The sequence below is a fragment of the Balaenoptera acutorostrata genome, chromosome 4, assembly GCF_949987535.1.
Source record: "Balaenoptera acutorostrata chromosome 4, mBalAcu1.1, whole genome shotgun sequence".
Taxonomy (NCBI): domain Eukaryota; kingdom Metazoa; phylum Chordata; class Mammalia; order Artiodactyla; family Balaenopteridae; genus Balaenoptera; species Balaenoptera acutorostrata.
In genome coordinates, this window is record NC_080067.1 from 63,517,133 (window position 1) to 63,534,985 (window position 17,853).

At 43.9% G+C, this 17,853-nt stretch overlaps 1 protein-coding gene across 3 annotated transcripts in view; it reads left to right on the forward strand.

The window, feature by feature from the left end:
* The window catches only part of USP13 (ubiquitin specific peptidase 13), a 120,970-nt gene that overhangs the window by 55,693 nt on the left and 47,424 nt on the right, over window positions 1–17,853 (forward strand). For all 3 annotated transcript variants that reach the window (XR_009008228.1, XM_057545872.1, XM_057545873.1), the window contains exons 7-11: window positions 299–393; window positions 1,490–1,677; window positions 7,661–7,732; window positions 8,087–8,180; window positions 17,436–17,561. Coding sequence is in view for 2 of the 3 variants with exons in the window: in XM_057545872.1 (XP_057401855.1) it covers window positions 299–393; window positions 1,490–1,677; window positions 7,661–7,732; window positions 8,087–8,180; window positions 17,436–17,561 (575 nt within the window). In the remaining variant the exon portion in view is untranslated. The remainder of the gene's footprint in view (window positions 1–298; window positions 394–1,489; window positions 1,678–7,660; window positions 7,733–8,086; window positions 8,181–17,435; window positions 17,562–17,853) is intronic.

Consider the following 17,853-nt stretch of genomic DNA (forward strand, 5'->3'; position numbering starts at 1 on the left):
TAATTTTAAATTATTTTAACTTGGACACTGTTCTTTTTTTCTTGTTTTAGAAACCTTTTTAAAATTACTTTCTGAAATGTCAAAAGAATTGATATGATGGGTATATTTACAAAAATACCTATTTATTATGCTTATTTTTTATCATCTGTCTTCCCCCCAGTTGAAACTCACAAGAGATTTTTGTTTTGTTCATTGCTATATCCCAAGCCCAGGGCATAGTAGGAGCTCGGTAAATATGTGTTGATTATTGAATGACTTGATTACAGATCTCAGTGCTTATTTTCTCTTCACCTTCTAGATGTTTATTCTTTCCCAGAAGAGGAACCTGTTTTGGATCCTCATTTGGCCAAGCACTTAGCGCATTTTGGAATTGATATGCTTCATATGCATGGGGTAAGAAAGGTCTCCTTTTGTCTGTATTCCCACTTTGTGGGGAAACTGTTTGATTTATTTATATAATTCCTGTCACGCAAATCTTCATTTTATAGGTTTTAGGTTTTAATGTTTGCATTTACTTCTTGAACTTAATTAGCATTTTCTTTTGGTTATCAGCTTAGATTTTTAAATTTTATTTTATAGTAAAAATGACACCTCATCCAGTACCATTTTGTTTTAGTTGGAGTTTACTTGCAAAATTTCTGTCTCCTGTGATGGAGAGTTGCGTGAATCACTCTTTGTTCACTAAAGGGAGAAGGTACGGGGAGATGACCTTTAAAATGATCTGTGACCAACATCACTTTAATTGATTACAGGAAGGGAAGCAGAGCTCCTGGGGCAGGGGTGGAGAGAATAAGCCAACAGATTATAGTTGATGGAAACGCTTTGCCTCATTTCATATTGTGTTTTCAGGCTGGTATCGTGACTGTGTAATATTTGTCCCTATGGGGAGCTGGTTAATTGTGCGTATTTTGCTTTAGCCCATGTCATCTCCCTCTCCTCATGTTCTCCTCTGTAACTCCTCTTTCTCACTCATGTCACTTTTTAATTTGTGTTCTGTGCTCTTCTTTAAACCTCCCTCCCATGTCAAGCTTCTCCCGAACCCCATGGTTTTATTCCACTTTCTTCTCCAACTGCTTTGCTTTTTGTTTGCTGTGTTGCATTGTATCTGCCCTTGAGATTATTCTGCTTGCTTCTTTTTTTTTGATTCCTATTTGTCTTCTTCTTCCTCCTATCTCCTTTCCTCCCAGTCTCTGTCTCTTTTATTTTAAAATCTTTTAAATGTGGGGTTTTTTTTAAATTGTGGAGAGATACACCTAATGTAAAATTTACTGTTTTAACCATTTTTTAAGTGTACAATTCTGTGGTATTAAGTTCATTTGTCTTGTGCAACCATCACCATGTCAGTCTTTTTTAATGAGGTTGTTTATTTCTCTGTTTAACTGGGGAAGAAAGGCAGAAACATCTATTGCTGTTAGAAATAATTGGTGGGACATGATGTTTGAATGATAATCATTGTTATAGTTGTATTTCTTCAATGACATTGCCCCAGACAGAGAACGGGCTCCAGGACAATGACAGCCAGCCGCGGATCAGCGAGTGGGAGGTGATCCAGGAGACGGGGACGAAGCTGAAGCCCATGTACGGCCCCGGATACACGGGTCTCAAGAACCTGGGCAACAGTTGCTATCTCAGCTCTGTGATGCAGGCCATCTTCAGCATCCCGGAATTCCAGAGAGCGTAAGTGTCCCGTATAGACCAGGGTGCACAGCCTGCCCTGCATCCCCTCCGCGTCCAGTCAGGCAGTGTGTGCTGAGGAAGTCCTTCACCATCTGTGCTGTGACTTCCCGCATGAAGCTGGGTGAGAACACTGGTCAAGTGTTATGGGGATCAGGTGAGATAAGAAGAGCTTTGTAAACTGAAAAACCTCCTACAGGGATTTGTCATATTAATAATGGCTTCCATTTTTAGACCAATACCCTCTATGCCAAGGAAGTAATAATCATTAAGCTTCACAGCAAAACTGCCCCATCTCTTCCTATAGATGCGCTAGGAGAGGTTCGGTGATCTGGTTGGTCAGTGGTGAGTGAGTGGAGCTTCTAAGAGGATTTAAGCTTTTCTTTTTTTGCTACTCAAAATGTGGTTCGTAGATGGTGCTGGTCCTTGGACTGCTGCATGTGGATCCGAAATGAGACAGGTATGGAAATTGAGAGTGAGCATTCAGAAATTGTGGTAGGCCTTTGACGTTGCAGTTTTTTATTAGTGGCATTTCATTTTTTCAATACAGTTGACCCTTGAACAACATGGGTGTGAACTGCACAGGTCCACTTATATGTGGATTTTTTCAATAAATACGTACTACCGTACTACAGGATCTGTGGTTGGTTGAAACCATGGATAGGGAGGAACTGCGAATCCAAAGGGCTGACTGTAAAGTTATGCATGGAATTCCGATTGTGCCGAGGGTTGGTGCCCCTGACTCCCGTGTTGTTCAGGGGTCAACTATAATTTATTTTTATTGTATTTTTAAAGGTATCTATATGAGTTGAAATCAACAAACTAGCTGGCCCTTCACCACAGGTAATTGGGAGGCACTGATTTAGGGTGCTTCCCAACCGTACATGTTCAGGCTGCCTGCTTCCTCCCTTGCTGAGGGGCAGAGGGGCTGTGTCTCTGGCCCTTTCCTTCCTTAGACTGTGCTTAGGACAGGGAGCCACAGAGACTGGTAGCTGCAGCTCATGGGCGGCCACTGCCTAAGTTCAGGAAATAATCTCTAGTGTTTCCCAGAGCAGGTAGGATTCGACCTTGGTTCGAGTATGGAAGAGGACACACATGTGCTAAGACAGAATGATGGGCAGATAGCACGCTAGGGACAGCACAGGGCAATGTTTTACCCACGTGGAGTTGAATGCTAATGATTTTAAAGGTAGTTAATAAAAGTATATCAGATGTCCTTTTCCTTCCTCTTTTGGTATTTGAAGTCTTACCTCTTCATACTGTTCCTGGCTTTGGAAATTTATGGTCGGTTTTCCATGTCAGGTTTTAATTTTTTCCATCCAACCAATAAAGAGCGGGTTCTGCTCTGCTCAGCAGTGTGCTGGGTATGCGGGGTTCAGTGGTAAACAGAAGGACCTGGTGCCCAGCCCCAGTTGGGGAAACAGACATTAAATAAATGTAGACCGTCCCCAACTTATGATGATTCGACTTAAGATCTCTTGACTTCAAGATGGTGCAAAAGTGATATGTGTTCAGTAGAAACTGTACTTCGAATTTTGAATTTTGCTCTTTCCCCGGGCTAGTGACAGGAGGTACATACCCTCTTGTGATGCTGGGCAGGGCAGCAACCATAGCTCCCAGGCGGGCACGCGACCCTGAGGGTAAACAACTGATATGCTTACAACCATTCTGTACCCAGACAGCCTTTCTGTTTTTCACTTTCAGTACAGTATTCAATAAACTAGATTGGATAGTCAACACTTTATTATCGAATAGACTTTGTGCGAGATATTTTGCCCAACTGTAGGCTAATGTAAGTGTTCTGAGCATGGTTAAGGTGGGCTAGACTAAGCTTCAATGTTTGATAGGTTAGGTATTGTAAATGCATTTTCAGTGTACGATATCATCAACTTATGATGGGTTTATTGGGATGTAACCCCATCCTTTGCTGAGGAGTATCTGTAATCATAAGAACAACTGCATGGTTATAAATATGGTAAATTCCATGAAGGAAAAGGGAAGGAGGTGGTCAGGGAGGATCTCTTTGAAGAAGGGACACACAAAGGGATACTCACCTTGACTGATGTGCAGGAGGAGTGTAGACAGGGTTTTGGAGAAAAGCAGGAGCAAGTTTGAAGCTCTGAGATGCGAAAACCTTTTCAAAGGTACGCATCATGCATTGTATTATTTTTATAAATTCTTACCCATGTCTCATACCTGTATTATCATTTGATTTGGAAACAATGTAGCTTCATCTTATCTGTCTCATGCTCCAAGATTTTTTTTTTTAACTATTGAGGGAAAGTCCTTATGGTAGGTGTTGTATAATTATTATTTCTTTTAAACTAGAATGGAAGACACTTATATTCTTTTGTTACAAAGCACAACAACATTTTTAGTGCTTTACAGCCTACAGTTTTTGAAAATATTTTCTACACTTGAAAGTTTGATGAACAATTAACTTCCTGAATTTTTTCTTCGATGAAAAAATGTACCTCATGTCTATAATTTGGAATTAAGATTTGAATCTCTCACCTGGTCTCGTTTCAAGGGTTGTAGAATTTTGTAGTATCTAACATTTTGTATTCTATTTCCTAAACATTTACTGTATATATTAGAACATGAGCAACTTATTTTTCGTACTTGTCCTAGGTCTTTTGGTTCTTTTACCAAATATCACTGGGTTGAAGTACTTGCTCTTCAAACTCCTTTTTCCCCAGTGGGACTAACTTAGTGGAGTTATGTCCAGGACTGGTATCTCCATTTTGTAAGTAGAAAGGGTGACTCACAGAGAGATTAAATGACTTACGCACAACCACGGTGTAATTCGGGAACATCAGCCGGACTCCTTGATACCCTGCCTGCCACTTGAACCCAGTTTACATTTCAAAATAATTCCGATGAGGAGCAAATCTAAATAAACTGTTGTACGAATTGAATGACAACGAAGATGGATTGTCAGATAGCAAAACTGTTGTTTGCTTTGAAAACCACTAGATTACAAATTGAAGATATAAGTATTGATACTTTAAAAATTATCCAGCATTACTGCTGCCTTTTAAAAATTTTTTAAATTTTAAAAATTTATTTATTTTTTATTTTTGGTTGCGTTGGGTCTTTGTTGCTGCGCATGGGCCTTCTCTAGTTGCAGCGAACAGGGGCTACTCTTCGTTGGCGGTGCATAAGGTTCTCATTGCGGTGGCTTCTCTTGTTGCGGAGCATGGGCTGTAGGCACGCGGGCTTCAGTAGTTGTGGCTCGCGGGCTCTAGAGCGCAGGCTCAGTAGTTGTGGCGCACAGGCTTAGTTGTTCCGCGGCATGTAGGATCTTCCCAGATCAGGGCTTGAACCCGTGTCCCGTGCATTGGCAGGCGGATTCTTAACTACTGCAGGGAAGCCCCTACTGCTGCCTTTTAATTTAATTTTGTTGTAATAGAGGATACTCCTCATTGATTAGAAAAGGAATATAAATTACTAGCAAAATGGACTTTTCTGACATCAAAGATTTACCCCCTTTAACTTTATTCTTCTCCATCAACCTTGCCGGAAAGTGTAAGCTTTTCACTAATGCCCATCTTACCAGTGGATTTTTTTTTGTCTTGTTAGGTTTTGAGATATGATAAAGACTGGATTGTAAGAGAGCTAATATTTATAATGTTTATCGTGTTGTATATTAATTAAGAATTCTTCAGTGCAACCTCTGACTCTGAATATAGTTTGGTTTATCTATTATTTGGCTCTTGGTCCATGGAAAATTTCTAAATGGAATTGTTGTTCTAGTGATACAACCAAAAGCCATTTGAATGGGACTATTCCAGAGACGTGTGCTCTGTTAATTTTTATGTTGGTACATAACCTTGGATACAAATTCCGAGTTTGTAATCAGCAGGTGCCTAGAAGTTTCTAGTATTTCAGGGATCTAATTAGAGGTCATTACTAACTGTAGTGTATCATGGTTCTCTGCCAAGACTTTAATGCAGTAATGCCTGTTCTGTTGGGTCATTAGGTAGTCAGTTATGAAAATTGGTTGTGTGATTAAATGATATGAATATATTCATTCAACACGTATTTATCGAGTGCCTTTTACATGTTAGATGCTGTTCTAGTGCTGGAGATGCAGTCATTTAAAGTCTCTGCCTTCATGGAGATTATATTCTAGTATGTAATCTCTAGAAAGATAATAAACAAGAACATAAATAAATTGTGTAGTTGCAAATAGTGATTCATGCCAAGAAGCAAGTTAGCCAGGCTCAGGTGATATGGAACATGAAAGGGAGCAAGGATCCGTAGAGAGAGCGTTCCAGGAAAGAGAAAGCAGGATGGCATGACCCTGAAGCAGGAGCGAGCTTGGTGTGCCCTGGGCAGCAAGAAGGGGAAATGGCCGGGGCGTTGTGGTCTGGAAGAGAGGGGTGGGAACGAGGTCAGAGAAGCAGGCAAGGCAGGGTGCAGGAAGGGACAAGGAGAGGGATCTGCTTCTGGATGCTTCTTCCTAGAGCTGTCAGGCTCAGAGAGTCCAAGCCTCAAGAGGGAAAGGTGAACAGCACAAAGCAGGGAGTGTGAAATAGGAAATGAACTTAAGAAGTGAAAGAAATGATTGTGTGTTGACATATATATGGAATCTAAAAAAAAAAATGGTTCTGAAGAACGTAGGGGCAGGACAGGAATAAAGACGCAGATGTAGAGAATGGATTTGAGGACATGGGGAGGGGGAAGGGTAAGCTGGGAAGAAGTGAGAGAGTGGCATGGACATATATACACTACCAAATGTAAAATAGATAGCTAGTGGGAAGCAGCCGCATAGCACAGGGAGATCAGCTCGGTGCTTTGTGACCACCTAGAGGGGTGGGATAGGGAGGGTGGGAGGGAGATGCAAGAGGGAGGGGATATGGGGATATATGTATATGTATAGCTGATTCACTTTGTTATACAGCAGAAACTAACACACCATTATAAAGCAATTATACTCCAATAAAGATATTAAAAAAATTAAAATTAAAATAATTCCCAATCTATGTATAATTATTTAAATGTAATGAATTCACTTATGTGCTTTCTCTTTTGAAAAACATGCTTGTTCAATGAAAAAGATATTAGTTTATTCATCTACTTAATTTTGAAGATTGTTCTGTAGACAGACTGACAGATATGTACTATTGGAAACAACTAATACAGGAAAATATATTTTTGACACGTTTGGAGGAAAATTTAAAAAAAAGGAAATGATTGTGTGTTGAGATGAGAGATGGATGGTTACAGTTAGGCTGCTCTGTCAGGTAAACTGGTCAGAAGGAGGGCTTTTGGGCTGCACAGGGGACTGTGGATGGGGCAGGTACATCTGGCAGTGTGGTTCAGGGCACAGCTTGGGAGCCAGGCCGCCTGGGTCTACTCTGGGCTTCATCACTCCCTCCTGGGTGATTTTGGAAGCTACCTAATGAATTTGCACCCTGATTTCTCATCTCTCAAATGAGGTAACGACAATAATCCCTTCCTCATGTGGTTGTAATGAAGTCTTAATCAGGCAGTTTAGGAAACGCTTCAGAAACAGTAGTTGTTACTGCTGTCATTATTCATTTTGACACCACCAGAACAGTTCCTAACCTCACCTTTCGTTTTTGGGAAGGTAGTTGAGATGGCGTAAGCCAGTGGTCCTTGACTCTGGCTACATGTTAGACTCACTTGGGGAACTTGTAAAAGATTCCAAATCTCAGGCCTCAACCTCAGGCAGTGAAATCAGAACATCTGGGAGTGGCTCTGGCTTTTGTATTTTTTCTAGAAACTCTTTAGGGGATTCTAATTCGTACCTGGGGTTTGACCCATTGATAGAAGCATAAACATTTTAGGGAGGCCCATGAATATGACTGCAGAGGTAGGAGCTCAGGAAAAAATTCTCTTCAGGTGGATGATTTAGTGTTGACAGAAAGGCAAGAAGGTCTTAGCTAGGATGATAGCTTATTTTGGTTCTGTTCATCTCTCAGTTCCTATGTTTTGACTGTTGCTTTTCATTTTCTAGGTATGTAGGAAATCTTCCAAGAATATTTGACTACTCTCCTTTAGATCCAACACAAGATTTCAACACACAGATGTAAGTGCCCTGTTGTAGTTTTTAAGTATCTGATATAGTGTTCCTAGTGGTTTTCTCTGGGTTGCAGAATTAAAGGCAATTCTCTTCTTTACTGTCCGTATTTTTAAAAGTATTCCGAAATAAGCATGTGTTGCTTTTGTAAAAAAGAAAAAAATCAGTAAAATTGTAAAGTACTGAGAAAAGTTGAAAATGGAATCAGTATCAAGCAGAATCAAACAGAGAAGTTACTTGTGAGTAATTGAGATACAGTGTTCCACCTAAAAGCAGCTGTACTTATTGAAATTTGTAGGTAACTTTAATATCTCTGAGGGGAAACAGCAATAACCTTTTTGTCTGTTTCTCCCTTCTGTCCAGGACTAAGTTAGGACATGGCCTTCTCTCAGGCCAGTATTCAAAACCTCCCATGAAATCCGAGCTCATTGAACAGGTGATGAAGGAGGAGCACAAGGTATGTGTCTGGGTGTTTGCCACACTGAAACGGTGGAAAGAGGAACCTTCTCAGCAAGGGCATGGATTTCCTATGATTTGGCGAATGGTGGCCATCAATTTAGCAAGCTGTCAAAATAGCTCTTTCATTTCAGGGTCTAGGGTGTCTGTCTGCTCTTAAAAATCGTGGTAAGGAATAGCCAGGGTTGGGGTTTCTGGTGGCATTTGCTTCATGGATTATATGTGATTGCCATCATTAATGGTCTTTAGAAATAATATTATTCATAGAATAGAGCTGGAATGGAAGGAATAAACGTATAAAAATATAAACATTTTCCCCTCGGTAACCCAACCTTGGCCCTTCTAGTGTTTGTGTTCTCCTAAGCCTCAACTCTGTTTGCTAGGGTTTCTCAAGTGGCTGGTTGTTAAAAAAAAAACAACACACATCTTCCTATCCCGCCCCTAGAGCTGAGGATTCTGAATTTCCGGGGAGGGCTGGGCAGCCCTCATTTTAACTAAGCTGCCGGGGAGTTTGTAAGCACACTCCAGTATAAGAAACTCAGTTGGCCATTCAGTCACTACTACCTGACTCATTGAAAGATGTGCTTCATCTCCTAATAGCCAGACTCCCATTTCCATGTGCCTGCAGGTTGGGCCACTGACCCCTCCCTGGGCTGCTCTGTTAACGCAACTCCAGATGGCGCCACTCGCAGCCTGGCCTCTTGGAGTGGTGCCCTTGGAGTTGTGCAGTGCGCAGCTTACACAGCTGTATTTGGCGATCTTGGCTCCCACAGCTGCAGTCATCCCGGGTGGAACGCAGGCCCCGCTTCCCCAGCGCCTGCTCTGCCTCCAGGGTACCTTGTCTTGACTTAGTGGGCAAGTTCTTTCAGTTCTGTTTCTCGGGTGTGTGACCTCTGTGCTCCCAGTTTAAGTCAGTCATCCTTGACTAATGCCTGCAGACTGAGAGCAAGAGTCGAAAGTGAATAAGTTCTTTTTCATAAGGAAGTCAATTAGTTGGGGAAATGGAGCAAACGGGAGAAGAGAGACTAGGAAGGGAACATATAGAGGCAGTGTCTGGGGGTGGGGAGAGGGATGTAGACATTTTGAGGGCCAGGCCTGGAGATCAGAGTGTCATGGCCAGGCAAACCTAAGTCCTCCAGTTGCATTGTTACCCAGCATTGCAACAATGAGTCCCTTATCCACCCCAGACAGGAAGACCTCCAGTTGGGATGCAGTTGAGGTGGTTCGGGAGTTGGGCTGGGGTATCGGGTTATCCAGGCTTCTTCTACCTCTGAGCTCCTGTGGAACTTTGAAGAGATGATGGTGAAAAAACTTGGCCCCAAATGTTGTTTTTGATCACATTTATCCTGGGTTTTCATCCAGGCTGTCACTTCTTGGGCCACTCTTGGGGCAGAGTCCACCTGCCCTGGTGGAGGAGACGGAGACTAATTGGGACTCGGGAGCCTGGCTTCCTCTTCTGCCTTTGCAAGGGATCTGGAGACTGGGGGCAAGCCCCGTAACCTTTCAGTCTCAACCATCAAATGGAAGATTGGTCTCGCTGGCGGTTGTGAATAGTGCAAGTGTGAAGGTCCCCTCTCTAATGTAGATAAAATCTGTGTACAGTACAGGACTGTTGTGCTTTTGGAATCTCCTCATTTGAGAAAATGGGAAATGAAAACTCATCAATTTAGCAGTGTTTGGAAGGACAATTTGGTTTTAATATCACAATATCCTTTTACATTAGAAAAAAAGTAGTTCTTATATAAGTCATATTCCTTATTTAGTCTGTGAACAGCTGGGGACCCTAGTCCCCTCCCCACCATTGGATTAGCGTGGTAGCTGTGTGATCTCCAGGGGTCTGAGGCTTGCCCTGCCCTGTCTGGTTCAAGGTGTGAAACCCGGCAGCACTTGGACCATATCTGTCCTGCAGGTGTGTTTTGCTTGCACCTCCCCCCCTCCCCAGAATCTGACTTTCCAGCTTCTTTCAAACACTCAGAGCCTCTGGCAGTCCCAGGCCCGCGACAGCAGTTGGCTGGAGCTGAGTAGCAGCCCTCCCTTCATACAGGACACACTGTCCCCAGCTGGCTCCAGTCCCTTTGTGGTTCGTGACCTGGCTGGTACGCTGGGTATTTGGGTATGTGACCCTTGATCTAGATGATTTGTAAAGTCCTTTCCCCGCTCCGACATGCTAGGATCAATTGGGTCCCTTTAACATGCAGAATGAGCTTGAGTTGACCGTATGATTTTCTTTGTGGCCCTGGAGGTGCCAGTTTCAAGCTGTTACTTGAACAGGCAAGTAATTCATTGTAAAGTCTCCACTCCTCTTGACAGTGGAGAGAATTACTTTCTGAGGCATCAGGATTTTCACTGGCAGTTGGTTTCAGAGAAACCAATTTGTGAGAATCTTTCTTCTTCCAGGTCTCAGGAGCCCTTTGGTCAGGTGGTCTTGTCCTAGGTCTCTGGTGTTTGTGTCTTATCTTGTAGATGAGCCTGAAATGCTCCAAGAGATGAAAGAAGATGTGCTGAAGCAAAGGAGAGGATAGATTACGAGAGGAATGTGTGGTGGAGGGGAGAGAACACAGAGCCATGTGGCGGGAATGCTTTTTTACAGGGTCACCACCAGAGATACCAATAACTAGCATTACATAGTGCTTACGAAAGGCCAGGCCCTTCCTGTATGTTCACTGATGCAGAAATGGATGCACAGAATCCTAACCTAAAGTTACAAAGCCAGGGAGTGGGAGAGCTGGGGTTTACACCAGGCAGTCTGGCCCTGAGTGTGTGCAGAATTGACCACTGCACTGTCCTGCTTCCCTAACAGTTGTTCCAGTACTTGTTTCAGGCTCCCAGTGCCTCAATGTGTAGATTCTGGTAAGTGGATGACAAAAGGGGCTGCTTACATTAAAAAGAATGAAATGATGCCATTTGCAGCAACATGGATGGACCTAGAGATTGTCATACTGAGTGAAGTAAGTCAGACAGAGAAAGTGAAATATAGTATGATAATCTGCTTACATGCAGAATCTAAAAAAAAACCCAAAAAACATACAAATGAACTTATTTACAAAGCAGGGGGGAAGGTTAGGGGAAGGGATAGATTGGGAGTTTGGGATTGACATGTACACACTGCTCTATGGACAACCAACAAGGACCTACTGTATAGCACAGGGAACGCTGCTCAATATTATGTAACAACCTAAATGGGAAAAGAATTTGAAAAAGAATAGGTACATGTATATGTGTAACGGAATCACTTTGCTGTACACCTGAAACTGACACAACATTGTTAATCAACTCTACTCCAATATAAAATAAAAAGTTAAAAAAAAAAAAAGGGGTTGCTTAAAGTTTGCGGAATTACCAGGTAGCCCAGTAACTTGGGCTACCCACATCTTGGGTCATTTATAAAATATATACTTCTGGATATTAAATTGCTCTGCTACAGACCAAGGTGAAATCTAGTTTTTACATATGCATGCTTAATACATATTTCATCTATAAAAAGATTTGCAGTGTTTTTTGGGGGGCACTGCCATTTCTGTATAAATTTGTTGAATTGATTTTTAAAATTAAATTGCGTCTATAATAGCTAAAGCCTCCTCACTATAAAAGGACACTTTTTCTTCTTCAAAAAATAATATTCCTGATCTTTATGCATTCTAAGACAGTGCTTTCACACATTTTAATGCTGAATACTCCATAATTTCTTTCTCTTTCTGAAGATACCACATTATTAACAATTCTGTATTCCGAACAAACTGTTTCTTAAGTGACAATTCATTTAATTTCCCATCTAACTAATCCTTGACACAGAATTGCTGGTCTCAGTTTTTGGTCAGCATGATATAACCAGGGTTCTACTTCCAGATGATGTAATTTTAGCTCCAAACATAAGAACTTTGTTTTCACTAACCTCCATTTTCCTTCTTTGGGCAAATGTAACATTTCTAACTCATCTTTTGAAATACGAAAAATAGCTTGGGGGAATACCCTCTGTTCCTTTAGCTTAGGAGATTTGCGGTTTGGACGTGAGTTAGGAATTACTGGTCCAAGGTTTAGGGTTTAAGGTTAAAAATTTAAATCAACAGATGACATACACCTGTGCGTTGGGGACAGGCTGAGATGCATGTATTTTTTTTTCATTCCTGTGATCTTACAATGTAAGCATCTGTACAACCGTTGCTCTAAAGTGATATAAAGCCTCAGTCTTGCTGCTTGTTTATTAATTAAAGCATTAGCCTCAGAGGAATATGAGTGGACACTGTCTGGCTGCCTTCTTGGTTGCAGTGTTAAACAAAGTTCTGTGTAAGCATTTGGGAAAGATTCTGAACACGGCAGGTAGTCCTCTCTCCAACTTTAGCTGATCTGTTTTGCAGTTGCTGATGGAGAAAGTAAGTACAGCACCCTATAACTATGACAGGTTCCTTAGGTGGTTGCTATTTAGGAGACTATCTGGGCCTCCCCTCTTATAAAGTTAGTTGTCAGGACTAGCCTTTGCTTCTGGGGTCTGAGGGGCAGCTCACAGCAAGAGCGAGAGCTTCCTGAAGGCAGGTCTGATTCTTGGTCAGTTTGATCTCTCTCGTCTTGTTTGGTGATGGGCCCGTAGGGGACACTCAGGTGATGACACTGACCCAGTGCCAACCAGGAAACATGTTATTTCTTTGATTCACTTCTTTGGTTCTTATTTATTTATTTTGGCGGTGCCGTATGGCTTGCAGGATCTTAGTTCCCTGACTAGGGATTGAACCCGGACCACAGCAGTGAAAGCGCCAAGTCTTAACCACTAGACTCACAGGGAATTCCTTTTGGTTCTTATTTAGGCTTTTTGGTTTCTTTTAAGTAACTGCCTTATTCTAGAGCCTGACCTTTTAAAAAAATTATTTAAATATGCAAATATACACACACGTAGAGAGCAAAGTATAATGAGTCTCTATGTACCATCATGTAGCTTCAGCAGTCACCATTACTGCCAATCTGGTTTCATCAGTCCCTCCTGAACTCAATTTTACCCTTCCCTCCTCCTTCCCTTCCTCTCCTTTCCCTGCAGTATTTTGACACAAAATCTAAGCATCATCCTTTTCGCCTGTAAATATTCAGTATGCACCTATAACTAGAATACTTTCTTTTTTTTTTAAACATTAATGTCATGTTGAAAGTTGCTTAAAGTGTTACAACAAAATGGATCATCCAATACCCAGCCCATATCCAGATTTTTCCCTGCAGTATCAAAGACATCTTTTCAGAGTCCCTCTCTTTTTGCAAGCGATTGATTTGTTGAAGGAGCTGGATCATTTGCCCCAGGATTGCTCTAATGATTGCTTCCTTGAGGTATTGTTTAGCTTGTGTTTCTTATAAGCTGGAAGTTAGATCTGGAAGCTTAATTAGATTCAGGCTCATTTTTTTTTATAGCCTGATTTTCTATCAGACATGAAGCGAACATAGTAATAGTTGAACATGGGAATTAGTGAGACCTCCCCTCAGAAATCAGAGACAGGCTTCCCTGGTGGCGCAGTGGTTGAGAATCTGCCTGCTAATGCAGGGGACACGGGTTCGAGCCCTGGTCTGGGAAGATCCCACATGCCACGGAGCAGCTGGGCCCGTGAGCCACAACTACTGAGCCTGCGCGTCTGGAGCCTGTGCCCTGCAACGGGAGGGGCCGTGATAGTGAAAGGCCCGCGCACCGCGATGAAGAGCGGTCCCCGCACCGCGATGAAGAGTGGCCCCCACTTGCCGTAACCAGAGAAAGCCCTCGCACGAACCGAAGACCCAACACAGCCAAAAATAAATAAATAAATAAATAAATAAAGTAGCTATAAAATTAAAAAAAAAAAAAAACCAAAACAGCTTTAAAAAAAAAAAAAAAGAAAAGAAATCAGAGACAAAATAGGTGTGGGATGTGGGTGTAGGCAGAGGGGTCAGCTGATGGTTAGGCTTTAAGTGCGGGGAGGCCGAGTTTGAGATAAATCCAACCCAGCTGTGAAAGCCAGGAGCTGGTCCGCCGTGGGATGTGGGGAGGGAGAGACAGCATCTCTCCGGTTAGGAAGCTTTTCAAGTAACTTCTCAGTGACCATCCGTTCTCAAGCTATAGCTTGTCTGTTGCACCAGGGATTAAGCAGGGTCAGCTGAGGGAAAACAAAGAACTGAAATGGGCACCGAGAGAGAAGAGGCATGGGAGGGGAATGAATGAGGCTGGGCGGCAGTCCGAGTGCGGGGCTGAATCTCTGGAGTTTTCACCGGGGTCTCCGTTGAAACGTCTCCTCCCAGCTGCACAACCACATGGTGGCACAGAGCAGCAGCCAGCTGTTCAGAATTTGTTTTCAGCAAGTTAGTAAACTTTTCCAAGCAGCTGCTTTGATGGGGGCTGGCAACCACTGCAAGTTCCAAGCACAGCTTGTAAGAAGTGACACCAGCAGCAGCAGGCAGTGAGTGTGTGCTTATGTGCGTGCCTAAGCCGAAATGCACAACACAAATAGATGTATTCCAAGTGGTGTCTCTGCACTGCCCAGAGTGGACATGTCTGGCATTGCTGGCCTGGCCTGTGATGTTGGCCCCAGGGCTGCGTGGGTTTGAAGAGGGCTTGCCCAGAGTCCAGACAGACTGTCTGCTGGCAACTGGTAAGAGGGACTCAGGGACATCAGAGGTGAGAACTAGGCACATGTGTGCAACAAGCAGTATTAGGACGCAAGAGAAAAAGACGGATAAAGAGAGACTGCGATTGACTTTTCTAGTTGTGTGATCCTGGGTCAGTTACTTAACTCCTCTTTGCCTCAGTTTCCTCATCTGTCAAGTGGGGAAAATAATCGTAGTAATCACCTCATGAAGTTGGGTGATTTAAGTAAGACGCATGTATAAAGTGTTCAGAACTATGCCTGGCACCTGGTAAATATTCATCCACGTACTTAGAATAGTGTCTGACATTTTATAACACTCGGTAAATTTCTATTGCATGAATGACTAAGTGTTAGTCATTATGCAAATATAAGGCATTATTTTTGCATGTGTGTGTTGGCTGATACCATGTAGATATACATCAGCATTGTGACTGGAGAAAGTTCCAACTTTTACATTCCTTTCGGGAGGTGTATGTGTGGGTAGTTAAGCTGATCATCAGATATAAATTGGTCTTCACTTAGCCCTAGAAGTACATCTGAAGCCTCGTGTGTGTGTAAGCTGGTCATTTATGTACAGGTTCCAAGTCCTCAGATGCTGCTACTTTGGGGAATTCTTCTCCCAGAGCTCTCAGCACTGTTTCAAGTCCTCTGCAGTGTTCCCTAACGTTTGTTATAGATATGTGTTGTCTCTCATCACCCTCCCACCCTGCCGTTGTCTGTCAGCTCTTGGAGGGCAGAACCCCCAATGTGTTCTACATGAAGGAGTTGATCGGTAAATGCTGGATGCCTAGGTCGGATATATTTTCAGCAGGACAGGAAAATTCACCCGAGTTTTATTAGAAACGTTGCTTAGAACACGTGTGTTGGAGAGATTTTATATGTAGAGCTGCCCTGTGGCGGCAGGGAGATAGCTCTTGGGGTTTTCCCATCACCTGTTGCATCTGACTGTGTGATTGTGCACACCTGTCGTGGCCTCCAGACCCTGGGCATTGACCCTGGTGTCCAGATCTCAAAGAAGTGTGAGACAAGGCCTCCGCCTGCCAAGGACTGCAGTCAGGCTGAGGAGATGGGCCAGAGTGGGCTGAAAGTTAAACGAAGTAGGAGGCATGTTGTGCTATGTGCTCAGTGATGGCCCAGATAGCAAGTTCTCTGGACTTCAGAGGAGGGGAAGGTGGCCTGGAAGCTGAGCATGTGGAGATTTTGAGAAGTGGGTGCACCTTTGCAGAGAGCACATGAGTTACTTCTTCTGCTTGATTGGCAAGGGGAGGTTTGTCTCACTGAGACGTGCTGTGCTACAGCTGCCACTGTGGTTCTGCTGCCGAGAGCCTGGAATTGGGATCAGAACCTGGAGTTCATTCCGGTTCTGCTCTTTGCTGGCTGCATAATAATCTGGTCGTAAGACCACGTTCAGTTGACAGACCTTTGTGGCACTCCTCTGCAGTCTCCGTTTCCTTAGCTGCAAAATGCGGATGGTGGTAGTACCTTCTTCATAGGGTTACTGTGAGTATTAAACGAGGTGACATGTAGCACCATTATTAGATGGAAACAGCTTTATCCTGAGCCCACCTCTGTCTTTAAAGGTGATGTGGATCTTCCCCTCTGCCTCTTCGGAGTATCCCGGGCAGAGTGCCTGGATTTCCTGCAGATTACCAGCATTAAAAAGCCCAGTTCACATTAAAGCCAGTTTAAAGCTTCTCCCGCTACCAAGCTCAGGAGGCTTGGAAACCAGTAGTGTAGAAGGGTCCGCGTCGGCATCCTCTGGTCTTTTTTTGTCCTTGCTCCACCTCTTTGCCTCCTCCCACCCCCTCTGGCCCCTCCAGAGTCAAGGATCAAGGGTTGGGGAGATTGGAGACAAGGCAGAGCCTTTCCCTGAGCTAGTGCGTTTGCTCCCTCTTGGCTGCCATGAGTCTTCTACCAAGGCCGGCCTCTTTGTGGGGGGCACATTAGTGGTTCTTTACAGATGCCCTCCACCCCTGCTTGTCCCCTCAGGGACCTCCACAGGGACCTTTTCCCTGGTGCCCTCCCCGATGACCTCTGTAACCCCCGCTCTCCCCCCCAGCTCCTGCCCGAGTCTCCTCAGCTGCCCTCCCATCATCTTATGCAGTGTCCTTTCTGGGGGAACCTGGCTGCCTTCTGAGCTGTCCTTTTAGCCACCGGGGAAGGTCACACATCCTCGTCAGCCAGAGTTGTCCTTGCTCCTCCCATGCTGGCAGCTGCAGGCAGCCTCCTGCCGCTTCTCCAGGTGAGGGCAAGCTCCTGGGAGCTCCACGTGCTCTGCTCCAGAAGCAGCCCTGGGCCAGCTCATGAGCCCGGCAGCTCTGCAGCGGTTGCCTGGGGCGTTGCAGAGCCCTTTCCTTTTCTTTCCCTCGTGTTCCCTCATGGGCCGGGGGGGACAGGAGATGCTGTAGACCTCTCCTCTCCTTTAACTTCCTTCAGAGGAAGTCAACAGGAAGAGCCCCATCCTGTTCTCCTGTCAGGCTCATAGCACAGCGCCTGGTACATAATCAACAACCAGTGCGTGCTGGCCGCTATCACTATTTAGCGAACGTGGGCTTCAGTCTTCTTCTCTGAAATCGGGGCTAATGTTAATCCCCACTCCGCTTCCCACTTAGTGCTGCTAATGTGTATGAAAGTATTGTGAGTTGGTTTTATTTTTATTTTTTTAGCCTCAACAGAATGGGATCTCACCACGCATGTTTAAGGCCTTTGTGAGCAAGAGCCACCCGGAATTCTCCTCCAACAGACAGCAGGATGCCCAGGAATTTTTCTTGCACCTGGTGAATCTAGTAGAGGTAAGTCAGTCTTCAAAAATGCTCGAAAGGGTTGTAAGAAGTGTGCCCAGCCCCTGCGTGCAGTCGCTTCTGGTGTGGCTGGAATGCTGCGTCCCTCCACTCCCCTCCTAAATCTCTCTCCGGCCAGGCTCCTTCAGAGTCGGCGTCTTTGGGCCTTTCTCTGCTCGGCCCACTTGATGTAGTTGCTCCTCATGCCTGGCCTCCTGGGCCCTTGTGGGTCTCCCTGTTCTCCTCCTAATTTGAACGTGTTCTGGGAGTGTTTATCCATTATTTCATTTGCCTTTTTTGTTTT